Source organism: Oratosquilla oratoria, chromosome 9, assembly GCF_046742065.1.
Source record: "Oratosquilla oratoria isolate Oo_2021 chromosome 9, ASM4674206v1, whole genome shotgun sequence".
Taxonomy (NCBI): Eukaryota; Metazoa; Arthropoda; class Malacostraca; order Stomatopoda; family Squillidae; genus Oratosquilla; species Oratosquilla oratoria.
The window spans coordinates 72,354,156-72,371,655 of record NC_134785.1 but is presented as its reverse complement, the minus strand read 5'-3'; the positions used below and the strand labels follow the sequence as shown (position 1 = coordinate 72,371,655).

The 17,500-nt window shown below is 44.0% G+C and overlaps 4 protein-coding genes across 4 annotated transcripts in view; 2 read left to right on the top strand and 2 right to left on the bottom strand.

The window, feature by feature from the left end:
• LOC143028582 (uncharacterized) overlaps positions 1 to 9,102 on the bottom strand; it is a 17,006-nt gene extending 7,904 nt beyond the window's left edge. Inside the window, exon 1 of the mRNA XM_076190905.1 lies at positions 8,936 to 9,102. Coding sequence (XP_076047020.1) covers positions 8,936 to 8,954 — 19 coding nt within the window. The 5' untranslated portion in view covers positions 8,955 to 9,102. The remainder of the gene's footprint in view (positions 1 to 8,935) is intronic.
• LOC143028587 (uncharacterized) overlaps positions 1 to 17,500 on the bottom strand; it is a 51,047-nt gene that overhangs the window by 18,150 nt on the left and 15,397 nt on the right. The gene's annotated exons all lie outside the window — the stretch shown is intronic.
• Positions 2,145 to 3,534, top strand: LOC143028585 (uncharacterized). The gene is made up of 2 exons (XM_076190908.1): positions 2,145 to 2,290; positions 3,273 to 3,534. The coding sequence occupies exons 1-2, from the start codon at positions 2,149 to 2,151 to the stop codon at positions 3,467 to 3,469; spliced, it is 339 nt and encodes a 112-aa protein (XP_076047023.1). The 5' UTR covers positions 2,145 to 2,148; the 3' UTR covers positions 3,470 to 3,534.
• LOC143028586 (uncharacterized) lies at positions 8,242 to 15,542 on the top strand. The gene is made up of 4 exons (XM_076190909.1): positions 8,242 to 8,405; positions 14,223 to 14,340; positions 14,437 to 14,585; positions 15,264 to 15,542. The coding sequence occupies exons 3-4, from the start codon at positions 14,444 to 14,446 to the stop codon at positions 15,440 to 15,442; spliced, it is 321 nt and encodes a 106-aa protein (XP_076047024.1). The 5' UTR covers positions 8,242 to 8,405; positions 14,223 to 14,340; positions 14,437 to 14,443; the 3' UTR covers positions 15,443 to 15,542.

Below are 17,500 nucleotides of genomic sequence, written 5' to 3'. Positions count from 1 at the left end.
ATACAGTGCTGTTGGCACAATCACTCCTTCACACAGTCTCCTCTTAGCATCCATTCCCAAATGTCTATTCCTCATTACACTTTTCAACCCACCAAGGAATTTACTTGCTTCTCTCAATCTACATTCTATCTCCACCTTCACTCCACCTTTTCCTGCCACATTTGCACTCAAGTATCTAAAACTATCCTCTTCCTCCAGTCGCTCTCCCTTAGTGCTCACTTCCAGTCTACTGCCACTTTCACCCCTTGTACATCTCATCACTTTACTTTTGCCCACATTTATCTTTAGCTTTCTTCTATCACACACTCTCCCAAACTCTGTCACCAACTTCCTCAGTCCCTCCGATTCTGCCACAAGCGCAGTGGTATCCGCAAACAATAGCTGACTCACCTCCCACTTTTCTCCATTTCCTTTAACCATCTCCAATCCCTGACCCACTACCCTTGTATTTACCTCTCGCACTACCCCATCCATGTATAAGTTGAACAGCCAGGGCGACATAACGCATCCTTGACGAAGTCCCACCTTTACCTCGAACCACTCACTCTCTCCATTTCTAATCCTAACACAAGCTCTACTACTCTCATAAAAACTCCTGACAGCTCCCAGAAGGTTTCCTCCTATCCCATATATCTGCATAACCTCCCACAGTGCCTTTCTGTCTACCCTATCGTAAGCCTTTTCCAGATTCATAAAAGCCCAAAAACATCCTTCCCCTTTCCTATAGCTTTCTCACATATCTGTCTTACCACAAAGATCTGATCTACACAACCTCTACCTGTCCTAAATCCAAACTGTTCCTCACCAATTATTCTTCTGTTCCTCTCCTAATCCTCTCAATTAAGATCCTCCCATAAGCCTTCCCAACTACACTTAACAATCTAATCCCTCTGAAACTACTATATTCACACTTGTAAAGAGGAACTATACAGGCACTCCTCCAGTCCTCCGGCACTCTACCCTCTCTCCAGCAAACATTAAATAACCTCAACAGTCAGTCCACCGTCACTGTACCTCCCTTTTCAGACATTCTGCATGGCATCCATCCAGATCAGGTGCCTTACCTGCTTTCATCATCTTAACAACTGCCTTCACTTCATCCTTCCTTATTTCTCCTCCATTTTCCTCACTCATCACTCTCATTTTCTTAGCATTTCCCACTGCAACTCTCTTTCCCTCCCTATCCTCCTTCACATTTAGCAACATCCTAAAAAACACTGCCCATCTTACCCACACAGCCTTCTCTTCCATTATCATCTCTCCATCTGCACCTTTTACCTTTTCTTCTCTACTTGATTCGCCTCCTCTTCCTCTCTTAATTTCTTTCCAAAACATCTTTTTATTACTTTCAAGATTTTCTGTCATACCCTATCAATGTACTAATTTTTATATATTTTACTATTCTCCTCCTCCTCCTCCTCCTCCTCTTCCTTCTCCTCCTCCTCTTTTTCCACCTCCTCTTCCTCCTTCTCCTCCTCCAACTTCTCCTCATCTTCCTCTTCTTTCACTTCTTCCTCATCCTGTTCCTCATCCTGTCGAACTGTTGAAGGTATCGTTTTTGGTAAATACTGGTTTTCCGCCTGAGCAATCTGGCAATGATGCCCACTAGGTCAGGTATAAAACCCTTTTAGGGTACGTCGACCTCAACACTACAATTCGCACTGCTGCAAAGGTAAGTTGTCACTTCTCTATTGTTTATGTTGGACGCTACCTAACTGCCATCAATCATCATCATCGTCGACCTCAACACTATAATTCACACTGCTCCAAAGGTAAGTTGTCACTTCTCTATTGTTTACGTGGCACGCTACCTAACTGCCTTCAATTATCATCATCGTCGACCTGGACACTACAATTCACACTGCTGCAAAGGTAAGTTGTCACTTCTCCATCGTTTATGTGGGACGCTACCTAACTGTATAAAATAACCAAAAGTTGGTTAAACGAATACAATAAAAAAAATTTTTTTAGCCAATCCACTCTCCTTCTTAAAAACAAGTTAATCATTACTACATCAATCATGGCCATAGAAACAAGAAAACAAACACTGAAGGTTATTTGTCTGGATGAATACCATCCTTGAAATCATGGTTACACATTGTACTTAGACCTACAAAAAATCTAAATGACTAAATTTCAGTGACTAAGATGGCACCCTGTATGAAGCTGATGTTGTGTGCGGTCGGCGTCGTATTGGCGACTGTGGTCAGTCACGCCGACTCAGAGTCTGACTGTGAATTCTACTGCAACGTTGGAGGAACATATGAATGCTGTGATAATGGATGTCGATGTGAGTTATTGTCATTATCATCATTATCATTACTATCTTATCACTGGTATAAGAAAAGGGAGGGGGCATATGCTCCCCACTCCAAGTTTTTTTTTTTTTTTTTTTTTTTGGGGGGGGGCGTTAAAACCATTCACTAGTTTACACAAAATGCATAAACCAGTTATCTAAACATCTAACGCTTCACATTTTTAACACCATTAACAGTAAACCATAAGTTTGACCCAAATCTTAAGTTCAATTCTCTACGATCGATGGTCAAAATATATATCTAACACGGTCGTCAGGAGGCGCTGAGTACCTGTGACCGAAGCAGTCCCCCTTGCCCTGTGTACTTTCGGGACTCTTGGGGCCCGTCAAGATCGCTATTGCCAATCGGAGAGGAGTGCGGGATTCCAACCCGTGTCTAGAAAACAGTGTCATTAGTTAGGTCGCATGATGTAATCTACAGGTCATGAAAACTGAACCTCATTTGAGGGATTATCACACTGGTCTCTTTTTCCTCCCACATCCTCCTCCCATTCCAACCTCCATTTCAATAACTACAATTTGACTTCTTTTACAGAAATCTTGACCAATCTAAGAACATTCCAACAGTACCTCTAACATTGGTATAGGTTTTCAGTCTCTTAGTTCACCATTCAGCTTTGCTATGTATGACGGAAAGATATTTTGACATTTGAATTATTTTTATTTTGTAACCAAAGTTCTTTTTCACTTAAACAAAATTTCAACGGTCAACGCTGGTGAAGCCCGTGGAAGCCCAGTGTGATAATAGCTTTAGTTAGTTAGATCATGGTAAATTCAGCACATTCACTCCTTAACTCAATTACTAAGTTTACAAACACTGAGTAATGCCAACTATGATCTAAGAATACGAGACTTTATGGATGGGGATGATAGGTGGTAAGGGACCTGAACTGGCTAGAGTAGGACTTATGGTCTCTTGCAGTCTCCTTTATTCTTATGTTCTTGTGTTCTACAGTTGATAGACGATGCAAGCACCCTGACAAGACCTACGTGAACAGGTACCAATGTCCTCCTCGAAAGAATTGTCCCGCCATCTTTGATCATAAGAACTGCGGAACGGTCGATGAGAGATGTAGTGGCAAGGAATTTTGCTGCCCCATGCGCTTGTTCACGGGAGAAATTAAATTCGTTTGTGCCTTTCTTCGACATTAACTGAGTCCTACACTCTTCAAGTCTTTAGTTGTGTGACTCTCATCATCCGTGTTGCTCTGTTTTGTAATTATGAAAAATAAAGTTGTTTGTACTTGATTTAACGTTTTTTTTTGTGTGTGTGTGTATGTGTGTGTGTGTGTGTGTGTGTGTATCCCTAAGGCCCTGTCCACAATGCGCCTCATGACCATGGCGGTCATAGTGGCGCTGTTGGAAATCGAGGTTTTCAAGGGCGCCAGCGCACTGCTGAGCTATTTCGGACAGTTTCCATTTGATGAAGACATAAATGTGAATACAACCCGAGCATATCAACTAAAATAAAATGGATTCCACATTAATAAAGTTCTGAATACCTGAGCATAAGTCACTTAAAGACGATACCCAAGAAACTTGACAGAATATCAAAGTTTAACTTTAGATGACATCATTTTAAGAAAGTAGAATAATGTATCAATTTTGATAAATGCAACTATTCTCGAAACAAATGCGGACGATCAAAATGGAGTCGAGACTACAAGCAGTAGATTAAAGAATTAAGAAAAATAAAGGAAATGACGACAAGAGAGACAGGGGAGAGATTAAGAAACGTTGACATTAGACTAGGAACTGAGAATATAATTGATGGAGTGAAATAAGCTGAAATTGTGCGGTCACGTGCAGAGAATGAACGAAAGGAGGCTGCTCAAGACAGAACTGAGATGAAGACAAATGGAAAGGCTAAGAAGAAGACCTAGAAGAAGTTCATCGGGTCTTGGAGAAAAGAGGAGAAAACGAAGAACAAGTAGAAAACGAAGATATATATACGGACAGACAACTGGAGAGAGATTTGTGGATCGCGATCCGCCGGAGAAATTGAACGGGCGTCCTATACGACGACGACGACGACAAGAGGAAAACGGGCTCTCGGCGTTCCAAGAAGAAAACATATTTGTAATCCGCTGACGTCATGCGACAGTGTTTTCGGCGTAACGGATTTTTTCTTTTACGTCCGAATCTTCAGTCAATTTCAGGTAATGTTTGAAATGCCCATTTTTTTGTGCTCTGAAGAGGAGGAAGAGGAAGAGGAAAAAACGAAGAGAAAGCATGTCGTTTTTCTTCCATTTGGTACAAAGACCTGGGCTCTATCCAACTTTGTCCAACAGTTTCTTGTACTGGTTTAGATATCTAGGTCAGAATAGGAAGAGAAAGAGTGGGAGGAGGTCGAGGAGAAAGAGAAAGAGGAGAAGCAGTAGGAGGAAGAGGAGGAGGAGGAGGAGGAGGAGGAGGAGGAGGAGGAAGAGGTCAATATTCTACCCAGTCGTGAGGAGGTTTCAGATGGAGTAAGGAAGTGGAGGAGGCAGTTATCTCGAATTATGACAAAAGAAAAAATATAGATTTAATATATCTAGACTTTTCAAAACCTTTTATACCGTCCCACATGAAAAACTACTTACTAAATTAGCTTTACACGGAATAAGTGGTAGCCTATTAGGTTGGACTAGTAATTGGTTGAATGGTCGAAAACAGAGAATTGTTTTAAATGGAAAAACTTCTAGATGGAAAAATGTTACAAGTGGAGTTCCTCAGGGTTCCGTTCTTGGGGCACTTCTATTCATAATATATATAAATGATAGACCATGGACTAAAATCTACTGTTTCCAAATTTGCTGATGATACAAAACTGTGCGCAATGGCAAATGATCACTTAAACCAATTAGATATTCAAGAAGATTTAGATCAATTACAGCAATGGTCTGAAAAGTGGCTAATGAAATTTAACACAAGTAAATGCAAGGTAATACACAATGGTAAAAATAACAGTAAGTACGATTACAAGTTATTTGGAAATTCGTTAACAAAAGTAGATATTGAAAAAGATCACGGCGTAATTATCAGTAACGACTTCAAATCATCCAAGCAGTGTATTTCAGCCTCTGAGAAAACAAATAAGATTCTAGGACTGATTGCGCGATCTTTTGATTTCAAAAGTCCATCACTCATTAACAAGCTATATAAATGGTTAGTTCGTCCACATTTGGAATATGCTGTTTCCGTATGGTCACCGAATCTCATTAAAGACATTGACAGATTGGAAAAAGTACAACGGCGAGCCACAAAACTGATTCCAAATATCAAAAATAAATCATACGAAAATCGACTAAAACATATGAATCTGTTTTCCCTAAAAAAGCGTAGACTCAGAGGTGACTTGATACAGGTCTTTAAAATTTTAAAGGGAATTGACAACATCAAAAGTGACAAAATTTTCACATTGAATGAGAATCAGACAAGAAACAATGGTCTCAAACTGTCCGGAAATAGATTCAATTTGGAAGTAGGTAGAAACAACTTCGCCAACCGTGTAGTTAATGAATGGAATAAACTTCCTGCACAGGTAGTGCTATGTAGTTTAGTTCGAAGCTTTAAGAATCATTTAGATAAACACCTAAGCAAGATGCTGTAATGATTATAATGTATTTTATATTATTTGTTTTTGTTTTGTTATCATTTGTCTGTTTGATTCTCATGTATTATTAGTTATATGTCAATTTATTATTATTTACTATTTACCTGTCTGTTTATCATTTAACTATACCTAAGCATTTATTTATGTCTTTTATTTGTTATTTACATTATTATAGTTTTTATTTGTTATTTCATTATTATTATGATTTTTTCGCATCCAACCTAGATATGGACCAAAAGGTCTCCTGTCGGCAAGCTCCGCCCTTGTAATCCTTTGTAGGAGGAAGAATTAAAGCACCAATGTTGTGCTCAGGCAGCGAGAACGAGTTTTTTTTTACTCTCTTTTCCCACTCTTTTTCGACTTGACACCATGTCTCCTTCTCCCTCCTTTCATCCCCTTCTTCCTACCTTCCCCCATTCTGACTTTCCTTCAGATAGAGATAGTGATCAACCACTGTTTGTCTCGTACAGCCCCTCACCCCCTCCTGGCCGTGACCCTCCTCAAATCCGCCGCTCGACGTCTCTTCGACGTGATGTCGACCCCAAGGACAGAAGCGCCGGTTCTCGGGGACGATGTCCTGTACTCTCTTTTGACCTTGCGTCGGCCACACAGTCAACACTTCTCCGCGCTCTCTAATGCCGGCTTCGGTCACACAGGTTGCATGTTTTTGCCTTGAGGGTGGAGGAGTGTGGTTGTTGGGGGGGAGGTTGTAGGCGTGTTCACTCCCTCTCTCCCTCCCTCCCTCTTCACAACAACTCACTTCCCTCATGATACATTTTAAACATGAATAATAGAAAAAGACCTAAAGTCATATCAACGTGAGTACGTTTATTGAAAGTTTATTTTTTTTTTACGGTGACCTCATGTAATGGACCCTTTATATTATTTGTCCTCTGTTTGATGTCCATATAGTTTCTATTTGTGGAGTTTATTAAATCTGTCTTAGTTTACTTAGCATTCAGAGAGCTTATGACTGTTTCTAAAACTAAAAATTTATGAATAATTTCTGTGTGTTCATGTTAATTTGGCTTAGTTGTGTGTGCATGTGTGTGTGTGTGTGTGTTTGTGTGTGTGTGTGTGTGTGTGTGTGTGTGTGTGTGTGTGTGTGTGTGTGTGTGTGTGTGTGTGTGTGTGTGTGTGTGTGTGTGTGTGCGTGCGTGTGTGTGTGTGTTTGTCTTTTGGGTCTCCTGTAAATGGGTCCTGTACGTAGTTTCCAATCGACAATTTGCGCGCGCACACACACACACACACACACACACACACACACACACACACACACACACACACACACACACACACACACACACACACACACACACACACACACACACGAGCGTGCAAGTGCACCTGTTCCTGTCTTTATGAATTATGTGTTTTCTGAAGAGGCGAGGTGGGAAAGTGATTAGACAGCAAGAAGGTATTGAAAGCTTGATGATCATGAAAATGGGAGGAAAATCTACAAGCACACTAGCGTCAGGTATACAAGGGCGGTAACCAATTGCGAGCACGACATCTGGGGTTTTCCTGGATAACTGGTCCATGTCTTCTGCCTCGTTGGACGCGCAGGAAAAAAAATCGTAGGTTAAGACTGACTTTAGCTACAATCAAGGTTGATATTGAATTTGAACGTACACGCCGTTTCTTAACTGTCTTGTTCGAATGAAAGAATTGAGAAGAAAGCTGGCTAGTACTAGGGTGGGGCGAGAGAGCAAATGTTCCTTAGTCCTACCGAAATTCTCATAATACTTAACCCCTTTACTTTCTAGTTTCTAAATATATATGGTAACTTTGTGTATGTAGAAACACAAAGAAATTCAATCAAACATGGTTTCTGGTCTGAAAATAATATATATGTATATTATATATATATATATATATATATATATATATATATATATATATATATATATATATATATATATATATATATAATGGCAATTACGATGTCAGGGGAGAAATATTTGATAGAACTATTGACACAAATGAATACTCAAATGAACTACATATCGTGTTTGGACAAGAATGATATAATTCTCGCTTGACCCCTACAGTTATATTAAAAAGAGATATTCCTTTATTTCGTTTTCAATTCACCCTATATTATCACAATCAGACCATGTAGACAGTTTGTCCTCTTTGTTTTATTATGTCGACAAAGATGGAAGAAGGCGAGGGATGGAAGAAGGCGAGGGAGGGAGTGCGAATCGAGACTACGTTGTGGGGTTTTGCAGGTTGGAGGAATTTCCTTGGAAATGAGCAAACTGGCAACTCAGGTCTACTGCGTCGTGGGTGTATATAAAGTGTTCACAATGTAGAAACCGTTAGAAGTCAGAATCAACTCAGCGCTCGCAGAACTCGGACGTCTCCGCTCCAGCTCCAGCTCATCGCTAATTGCCCCTAGCATCGCCCCTAGCATCGCCCCTTTGTACCAGCACACTCTGAGTCTAACCGCGTCTAACCGACCAACTGACTCAACAGCAACGCCTACTCTCCGTAAGTAAAGAAATCTCAGGGTAAACACAGACACAAAAGTGCTTAATATCCATTGATACTCAGTGGTGTACTTTACCTACACAACACTTCCGAAGTCACGTAATCGTTCTCTGTTTTCAGAGTCTTGCCTTCGTAGAAAAGAGAAAGAACACTACACATTTAGCTGTGCCTGCATCTAGATCACAGTTAACACAAGTGCTTAATATCCATTGATACTCAGTGGTGTACTTTACCTACACAACACTTCCGAAGTCACGTAATCGCTCTCTGTTTTCAGAGTCTTGCCTTCGTAGAAAAGAGAAATAACACTACACATTTAGCTGTGCCTGCATCTAGATCACAGTTAACACAAAAGACACTCGTATCAAGTCTTCGACTTGGTTATAACCAGTACACATCAACACTGCCCGCCTTCTGTATCCTCTTTTAGCGCCTTAAGAAAATTCGTGTCTTGACCGTCTTCTTCGTAGGTGCTTCTGCTCTTCCTCTTTCTCTCCTTCCCTGACGTGTCTGATTCTCGTATAACTTACCGTCAAGCGCCCTCATCATGAAAACCAACTTTCAAGTGGTTTTTGTGAGAGGCAACTCACGCCCGGATGGCATCTCGCTTGTGGACGATGCCAACCAACTGAGCGGTGTGATAGGCAGTGCTCCTGTGCGCTTTGCCCAGACGGAAGGGGCAAATGTCCTGTTTCACTTGATGGATCAGGATAGTCTCGATGCCTGCTTCGAGAAGAGGACTGTGATCAGGCTGGAGAAGCTGGGTTTCTCTCCCCGTAGGGTCACACCCACCTACGCTCATGTCAGAGCGTCCATGTACGTGGGTAGGATGGTCCTTGACAAGCTCGGGGATAAGGAAGCCATTCTGTGTGACCTAAGGGAGAGGAACTCGGATGTTGACTTTGTCGATGTCTTCCGGCCTCCGGGCACTGATTTCGTCAGGATTTCCCTAAAATCTAGGTCCGACCTTGAGAAGATTCTCAGGGTAGGACTCAAGATTAGTTTCTTATATCTGCCCCCATCGTCTATTAGAGAGGTTAAGAACCTCAAAGTCAGGCAATGCCTGATATGTTACTCCCTGAAACATGAATCCCGATCCTGTCCTCAACCCAATCTGACTAGGTGCTCCAAGTGTGCTACCGACGGACATCGGTATAGAGAATGCGAGGCAGCGAGACTCAGGTGTCTCCTATGTGGGGGAACCCACAGCGCCATCTCCAATTCCTGCCCGGAAAGGAGAAAGGCGGCTGACACAGCGCAGCCTGCTCAACCGGTGGCTAGGTCAGCTCCCAACACCCGCCCCCAACCTGCGCAACCCTCTAATCCTCGTCCTAAAACCAAAACCCCCTCCTCCTCCTCCTCCTCCACCTCCTCCTCCACCTCCTCCTCCTCCTACACCTCCTCCTCCACCTCCTCATCCTCATCCTCCTCCTCCTCCTCCTCCTCCCCCTCCCCCTCCTCCTCCACCCCCTCCCCCTCCTCCCCATCCCAAGGCAAAATCCCTCAACCCCCCACCCCCAAACCCAGAACCCACCCAGGTGTAAAGAGGAGGGCTAGCTCCCCTGCTGCCGCCCCTGACCAGGAGCCTTCTTGCGCCCCCAAGGAGCAGCGGACGCAGAGGACGAAGTCCAAGCGGTCTCGCCAGGATGCGAGCAGGCCCTCCCCCTGTACCGACGTCCCAATCATGGTTGCATCAAGTATCGGCAGCACCCTGGAAAGGGAGGCAGCTGGTAATCTCCAGTGTCCGTCTGGAGACGAAAGGTGCAACCAGGCGAGGGATGCTCAAGTACTTGCTCTGAGTATTGTCTATTCGGCAATGCTCATGTCCAAGAGCAAGGAGCAGGTGCAGGAAGTGCTGTCCACAGCACTCACCCACCTGGGTTTACCTGCCTTCCCCATTCCACCTCACGTCCTAGAGGCTATTCCCTTTGGTCCCAACAACCCATCCTATCCTCACCCAGCCCCTATCCCTCTCACCACCGCTCCCTCTGTTTCCACACCCTCCACCTCCACCTCCTCCACCTCCTCCTCCTCCTCCTCCTCCTCCTCCACCTGCCCCAAGAAGTCTGCGCAAGAACCTAACCCCAGGCAATCACGCCCCAAGTCCAGGGCATCCAGACATGAATCCTACCAACGTAGCAACCGCTCACGCTCCCCAATCCTAAGCCCCCGCTCCTCCTCGTCAGGGGCAAACAAATCCTCCTCCGGGCTCCCGCGCCGCGTGGTCATACCACGAGCGAGCTCGAGTGGGAGACCTAAGTTGAACCTGACGAAACTCACAAAGGAGACGCTGCGGGACATAATCCCCTTCACCAGCACTATTCCAGACACTGTCCAGTCTAGCGATAGTGCATCCTCCTCCTCCTCCTCCTCCTCCTCCGACAGCGAAGTGCTTACCCTCCAAGCCCCTAAGGCTAACTAAGCTTCCTCTTAAAACTCCCTCCAGCTAGTAGGACTCACTAAAGACAACTATTCCTATGGATAGATTGGATTTACGTGTGTTCTACCAGAACGTCCGTCACTGGGCCCCACAAAGGACCAGCACCTTGTTAGAGATTGCCAGACACGGTTCTGATGTCATTTGTTTGACTTCGATGGGTGATCCAGCCCCCGACTCTCTTCTCAAGATTCAAGGCTTCACCACTTGGAGTCGGGGTCTTGCTTTGCACTCGGGCGTCTGTATTTTGGCCAGGAAGTCCCTCCAGGCAACTATACTTGATCAATTTCATTATGAGCAGATGCTCGCGATCAAGTTAAGCACCACTCGCGGTCCCATCCTCCTCTGTACCCTCTACCGCCCTCCCCGTATCCCCTTCCTCCCCTTTGTTGACATTGCCAAGGTGATGTCATACAAAATCCCAACCTTCTTCATTGGCGATTTCAACTGCAGTCATGCTGCTTGGAGCCCTGGAACGCACAACAGCAGCTCAGTGAGTCGGCAACTACACTCTCTTACTATACTTCACCGGCTGAAGTTCCTAGGTCCGGACTTTTCCACATTCATAGGTCATGGATTGCAGGGTAAGCCCGACCTGGTGTTCTCCAACAGCCGAGCTTTCTTCCTCAACTCCACTATCTCACCCGGTGCCCCCACCCTCTCAGACCACATACCCTTAATCCTTCGCATCTCCACCTCACCCATCCTTATCCCCAGTGAGCCTCGGTTACGTTACAGTCAGGCCGACTGGGAAGGCTTCAAAAACACTCTCACGACATACACCAACACAAACATGGACAACACTCCACAAGCGGCGATAGAGCAGGAATGGCGCTCACTTACAAAGTTTGTCAAAAACGCTGTAAAAAAGCACATTCCTAGAACAAAGCACCGAAAGATTGCCACGTTCACCGCTTCTATGCGCACTAACAGACTACGCATTGCACTACAGAACAGATCTACAGATCTATTAAAAGCACCCCTAGAGGCCCGTGTAGCCATCCTAAGAGACATGCACTGGCTACAGAGTAGCCTGAGGAAGTCCCTCTACATCGATTCACATCGAGAGGAGGAGCAACTGATGGCCTCGCTCTCCGGCGCCTGTGAGACGGACCCTTCCAAGTTCTGGAGGACCCTCAAACGTGAGCTGGAGGAGTGCTCTGTGCCTCCACCCAAGGTCATCAACCATCTTAACCACTCTGCACACTCCCCCTAACACCAAGCTGACATTCTGGCGTCAGCATGGAGTGAGGTCTTTAAACCCCATCCTGTGCAAGGACCACATTGCTTTAGCACCTTGCACAGTGTTAACTCTTTCATGAACAGCTGTAGTGACCTCATTCCCGACGAGACTGTTGATCTCTCTCAGTTAGATGAAGATGATCCCCTTATCTGCCCCATCGTTTTGGAGGAGGTAAAGGGGGTTATCTCGGCATTAAAACTAAAATCCCCTGGCCCTTCAGGCATCGATGCACACATACTCAAACGTATGCCAGACAACATAATCTCACACATGACGACACTATATAATAGCTCACTAGCCTCTGGGTACTTCCCACAACTATTCAAGGCCTCCCATACCATCCTCATTCCTAAACCCCAGAAACCCGCCTCCGCCCCCCTTTCATATCGGCCCATCTCCCTTCTGGAGTACTTTGGAAAGGTGTTTGAGCACGTCTTATGCCGCCGCCTGACCGTGTACCTAGAGACGGAGAATGTGCTGAGGGACTGCCAGTTTGGTTTTCGGCCGGGGCGCGGTGCAGAAGACGTAATATCCATAATCACTCAATGGGTTCAAAGACCGCCAGACGGTCGCCCTGGTAAGGCCATTTTGGTTTGTAAGGATGTGGAGAAGGCATTCGATACTGTCTGGCATGAAGGCCTTAAGTACAAATTGTACCACAACTTCGACTTTGCCCTGCCGTTCACAAGGTTGCTCTGCAACTACCTGGACGACAGGTCAATAAGAATAAAGTGGCGGGGCGTTCTGTCCCAACCTTGCCCCCACTCTGTACAATCTATATACGAATGACCTGCCAGAGCCAGCTTATCCTCGCAACCAGGCTCTAACTCTTTCGTATGCGGACGACACTAACCACATAAGCAGACACAAAACGCTGCAGGGAGCGTTACACGTAATGCAAAACATCCTAGACGGGGCACACGCGTGGGAGCAACAGTGGCGCATTAAGACCAACGCGTCGAAATGCAATGCTGTATACTTCTGCTGCAAACGAACCAACAGAACAATCACAAACACTCCTCTTAAAATAAACAACACAAACATCCCAGCGAAAGACCATACCCGTGTGCTGGGTAGCACACTTGATAATGGCCTTACCTGGACCCCACACTTCCGCAAGCAGGGAGCGAAGGCTAGGGCTGTGCTGGGTAAGCTCAGACGCTTCAAAACTGCAACACTGAGAACCAAACGTCGATTGTACCTAGCCCTCGTCAGACCGATTCTGTGCCAGTCCCCGGGACTAAGCCAGCTGACATGTGCCACTAATAACTACGAGCATCAGAAGGTTCAGAATGCCGCTGTCCAGTTCATCACGGGCTCGCGATGGAGCGACTTCAGAACCACTGAGTCTCTACACCAAATTTCCAACATCCGTCCACTCAACCAACACAAACACAAACTTCACTCAAGACACCTAGAAAAACTGCACGCCAAACACAAACATCTGATACAACATATTACACCTAGACCACACCGTACAGACTATCTGTCAGCTGCGCCCGTCCCACGTGCGGTGTACACGATAAGACGTGTATAACCGTACCTACAAGTAACACACCCCTTCACCAGCTTGACTGGTGATAACCGCAATAATGTAATAATAATAATAGTAATGGTAATAATGATAATAATAATAATAATAATAATATCGCATTAACTGACAGGCTACTCAAACCCAACCTGGGGTAAAACAGGAATTCTCATGCCTTACCTGGGGCTAATCAGGAACGCCCTCTACACGCGGGAAGTGAAATCTACTCACTAACCGTAAATTACACACACACACACCTCTCACGAACATAGCCGCATCCCACGCACAAACATATACACTTCCTTTTTCTTCGACTAAAATTCGTTTCCTTTCTCACTTTCTCTTATACTACATCTTCTCATTTCAGTTTACCTCCCACTAAAGATTTTTCCGTTTTTCCTCCTTTCTCTCCTACTACGTCTCCTACCATTTTCCAAACTTTCGTTGGTGATATAATATGCTCTTCCTCCCGGCATTGGCGCCGCCGTCCAAGTTCCTAGCCCAGTTCTCCTAAGCCACGACAACAAATAAGCCCCAAATCGCTCGCAATTCGCCCGGTGGCAATAGCCCTCTTTTATACACCACTATCTTTTCATTTTCCTGCAGACATTCTTCCCCTCCCACAAAACCCGATCCCGCGCAAGCGAGGTGGTCTTTTCTTGGAATCCAGAATCCAGAATCCAGAAGTCAGAAAGAGCATCGTGGGGAACTACATTTGCACGAAGTAAGAGATTCACTCATGGTCGTTTTCTTGAACAACGAATAACCAAATGGATATTGTCTTTCAAAAATTCTTTCTTTTAATTTCTTTATATTTCAGGAAGAAGATGGCACTGGTTCGGGGTCTGCTTCTAGTTCTTTTTCTCTCCGTCGCTGGCGCCAGCAGCGTCGATCGGTATCCAGGTGGTTGCAAGTATTACTGCAAAAACCATGACAGAGGATATTACTATTGTTGTGATGCTGATCCTCGTAAGCGTATTATGTTTGCACACGGACTTACACACACACACACACACACACAAGTGTCACAGACATTTCGTCCCACTCAACGCCCCGTACCACTCCACTGTACCAGGTACATCAACAAGCTCGTGCCTGTCAAGAACGCCGGGGACTGACAGCTACAAGAACATGGCCATTCTGTCTAAAGTGCTCTTCATTAATTCAATCTAATTTAGTCCTAAAATTAGTTATAATCATATATTGTCAGTGTATTACTGTATAACTATTAACCAAAAAAACGATTATTATTATCATTATTATTATTGTTATTATTATTATTATTATTATTATTATTATTATTAGTAGTAGTAGTAGTAGTAGTAGTAGTAGTAGTAGTAGTAGTAGTAATAGTAGTAGTAGTAGTAGTATGATTATTATTATCATTATTATTATTATTTTTATTATTATTATTATTATTATTATTATTATCATGATTATTATTAATCATTATCATTATTATTATTACGCACACAAACACATACGCAAAGACACTTATTTACCTATTGTGTGCTTATGTGTGTATGTGCACGTGCATTACTACAATCATGATACAAGCACATAGCATGAATTTGAAATAATCAAAATTATATCCTCTGTAATGATAAAATGATTTCCTTCTCATCTTGATTCTCTCTTCTTCATCAGAAGTGCCTGTTGATCCCTGCAGAGATCCGAGGCTGGAGTTTGACCGAATATATTGTTTCACTTATCCATGCCCGGAGTTTTTGTATTGCCCAAGTCGTCTACACAGTGATTGCAGTCAAGATCAATACTGTTGCCAAACTAAGAGAGGGGAATGGGCCTGCGGAAGTATTCGATCTTAGAACTCCAAAAACCAATAAAGAACGACTTCTTCAAGTCGCTTTGGAAACAATTCTGTAAATCAAATCGTGAGATTTGGTTAGATTAAAACTTTAAATGATATGTGTCACGTTTTCTTTCTTCCTTTCTTTGTGTGGTTTGGGTTAGCGATATACAGTGCATCCGGATTTGTTTTTGACAGAAGAAATTTCTGTCTGTATATATTTCTTGGAAGATTCGAAGCATTTACAACCTGAAATATTTTTCTTTTTCTTAAGTCATATATATTTTCTAGAAAGATAACCAGATGAAAAATACATAATTAGATGAATGAAACCGTCTGGACTCAGTGTGTCGACTTGATTTGATCCCTAGAGTCATATCAAAAAGAGATATTTATTTCGTTTTCAATTCACCCTATATTATCACAATCAGACCATATAGACAGTTTGTCCTCTTTGTTTTATTATGTCGACAAAGCTGGAAGAAGGCGAGGGATGGAAGAAGGCGAGGGAGGGAGGGAGGGAGTGAGTGCGAGTCGAGACGACGTTGTGGGGTTTTGCAGGTTCCAGGAATTTCCTTGGAAATGAGCAAACTGGCAAGTCAGGTCTACTGCGTCGTGGACTCAGTGTGTCGACTTGATTTGATCGAGATTTTGAGTCGGAGGAAGGTAAAGTCGCCAAAATGTCACAAGAAAATATGTAACAAGACGACGTTACATTTTGCTTGAGAAACGAGCTTACATCATTTTTGTACAACTCAACTACGAAATTATCCCCAAAATCGTAATAAAATGATTTTTATATTTTAAGAAATGGATAAAAACTATAGCAAAGTGTAATATATACTATTTATATAACTCTCTGGCACAGGTTGTAGAAACCAGTACTCCCCACTTGAAATTTAAAGTCACAGAATTACCCAAAGATAACACAATATGAACTGTGAGCTCTCATCTGGAAGTATATGTATGTGTGCGTGTATCATTGGCCGTGGTCTTGGATCACGTGTTGGACTCGTGATCGACAGCTATTTCCCTCCCGGAAGAGAGCTCAGAGCTCATATATGACCGATCTATGGGTAATGTTGTGACCTTGCACACACACATCCAAGTCCCCACCTACGAGAGTTGGAGTAACGACCCGCAGCGCAGCGATGCTGAAATGATTTCAGCCCTTGTCGGGATTCGAACCCGGACCGCCGTAGTGTCAGCCAGGAACTCTACCACTGCGCCACGAGTCGTGTATGTGTATACGTGTGTGTATGTGTAGGTGTGCGTGTGTGTGTGAATCACCATGTTCTAGGATCACGTGTTGGGCTTGTGATCGACATCAATTACCCTCCCGGGCGAGAGCTCACACACACACACACACACACACACACACACACACACACACACACACACACACACACACACACACACACACACACACACACACACACACACACACACACACACACACACACACACACACAACTTCCCTTCCACGAGAGTTGGAGTACCGGCTCGCAGCGCAGTGACACTGAAGGCGACCACCCCGCGCCCTTGTGAAGGTGAGGGATGAGATGGGCTGCCCACCTATGGGGTGCTGGACGTCCTCCGGGGTAGTGGTTCCGACTGATGCTTTGTTCTGGCCTGCCACCGACCAGGAAGGAAGGAAGGAATGAACGAAAGAAGGAAGGAAGGAAGGAGAGGGAGGTAGACTTTGAGAGAGAAGAAATGATCAATTATAGGGTCAGAATTCTTCTTTAGTTACAGATTTGATACCAATCATGAAATATATTGCGTGCCTCGGGTCCATAGAAGTGTCACCAAATGTTCTAATGCATTAGATATTTTTGTAGTCAACGCCCTATACAGAATGAACACAGAGGGGTACATGACAAAGCGAGAGAGAGCTATTCTCTGGAAACGAGACAAGGAAAGCATTAGGACGAGGAGGAGGAGGAGGAAGAGAAGGAAAAGTAGAAAGCGGAGGAGGAAGAAGAGGAGCAGGAGTAGAAAGCGGAGATGGAGGAAAAAAAAACAGTAAGAGATAAATGAAGAGAAATATAAGAACAAGAAAACGAAAGATGAAAAT

Bases quoted from the DNA above. Each gene is read 5' to 3' on its own strand.
- LOC143028585 (XM_076190908.1), top strand. From the start codon at position 2,149: ATGGCACCCTGTATGAAGCTGATGTTGTGTGCGGTCGGCGTCGTATTG. The intron at 2,291-3,272 runs GTGAGTTATTGT...TGTGTTCTACAG, and splicing joins CTGTGATAATGGATGTCGAT to TTGATAGACGATGCAAGCAC.
- LOC143028586 (XM_076190909.1), top strand. From the start codon at position 14,444: ATGGCACTGGTTCGGGGTCTGCTTCTAGTTCTTTTTCTCTCCGTCGCT. The intron at 14,586-15,263 runs GTAAGCGTATTA...CTTCTTCATCAG, and splicing joins TTGTTGTGATGCTGATCCTC to AAGTGCCTGTTGATCCCTGC.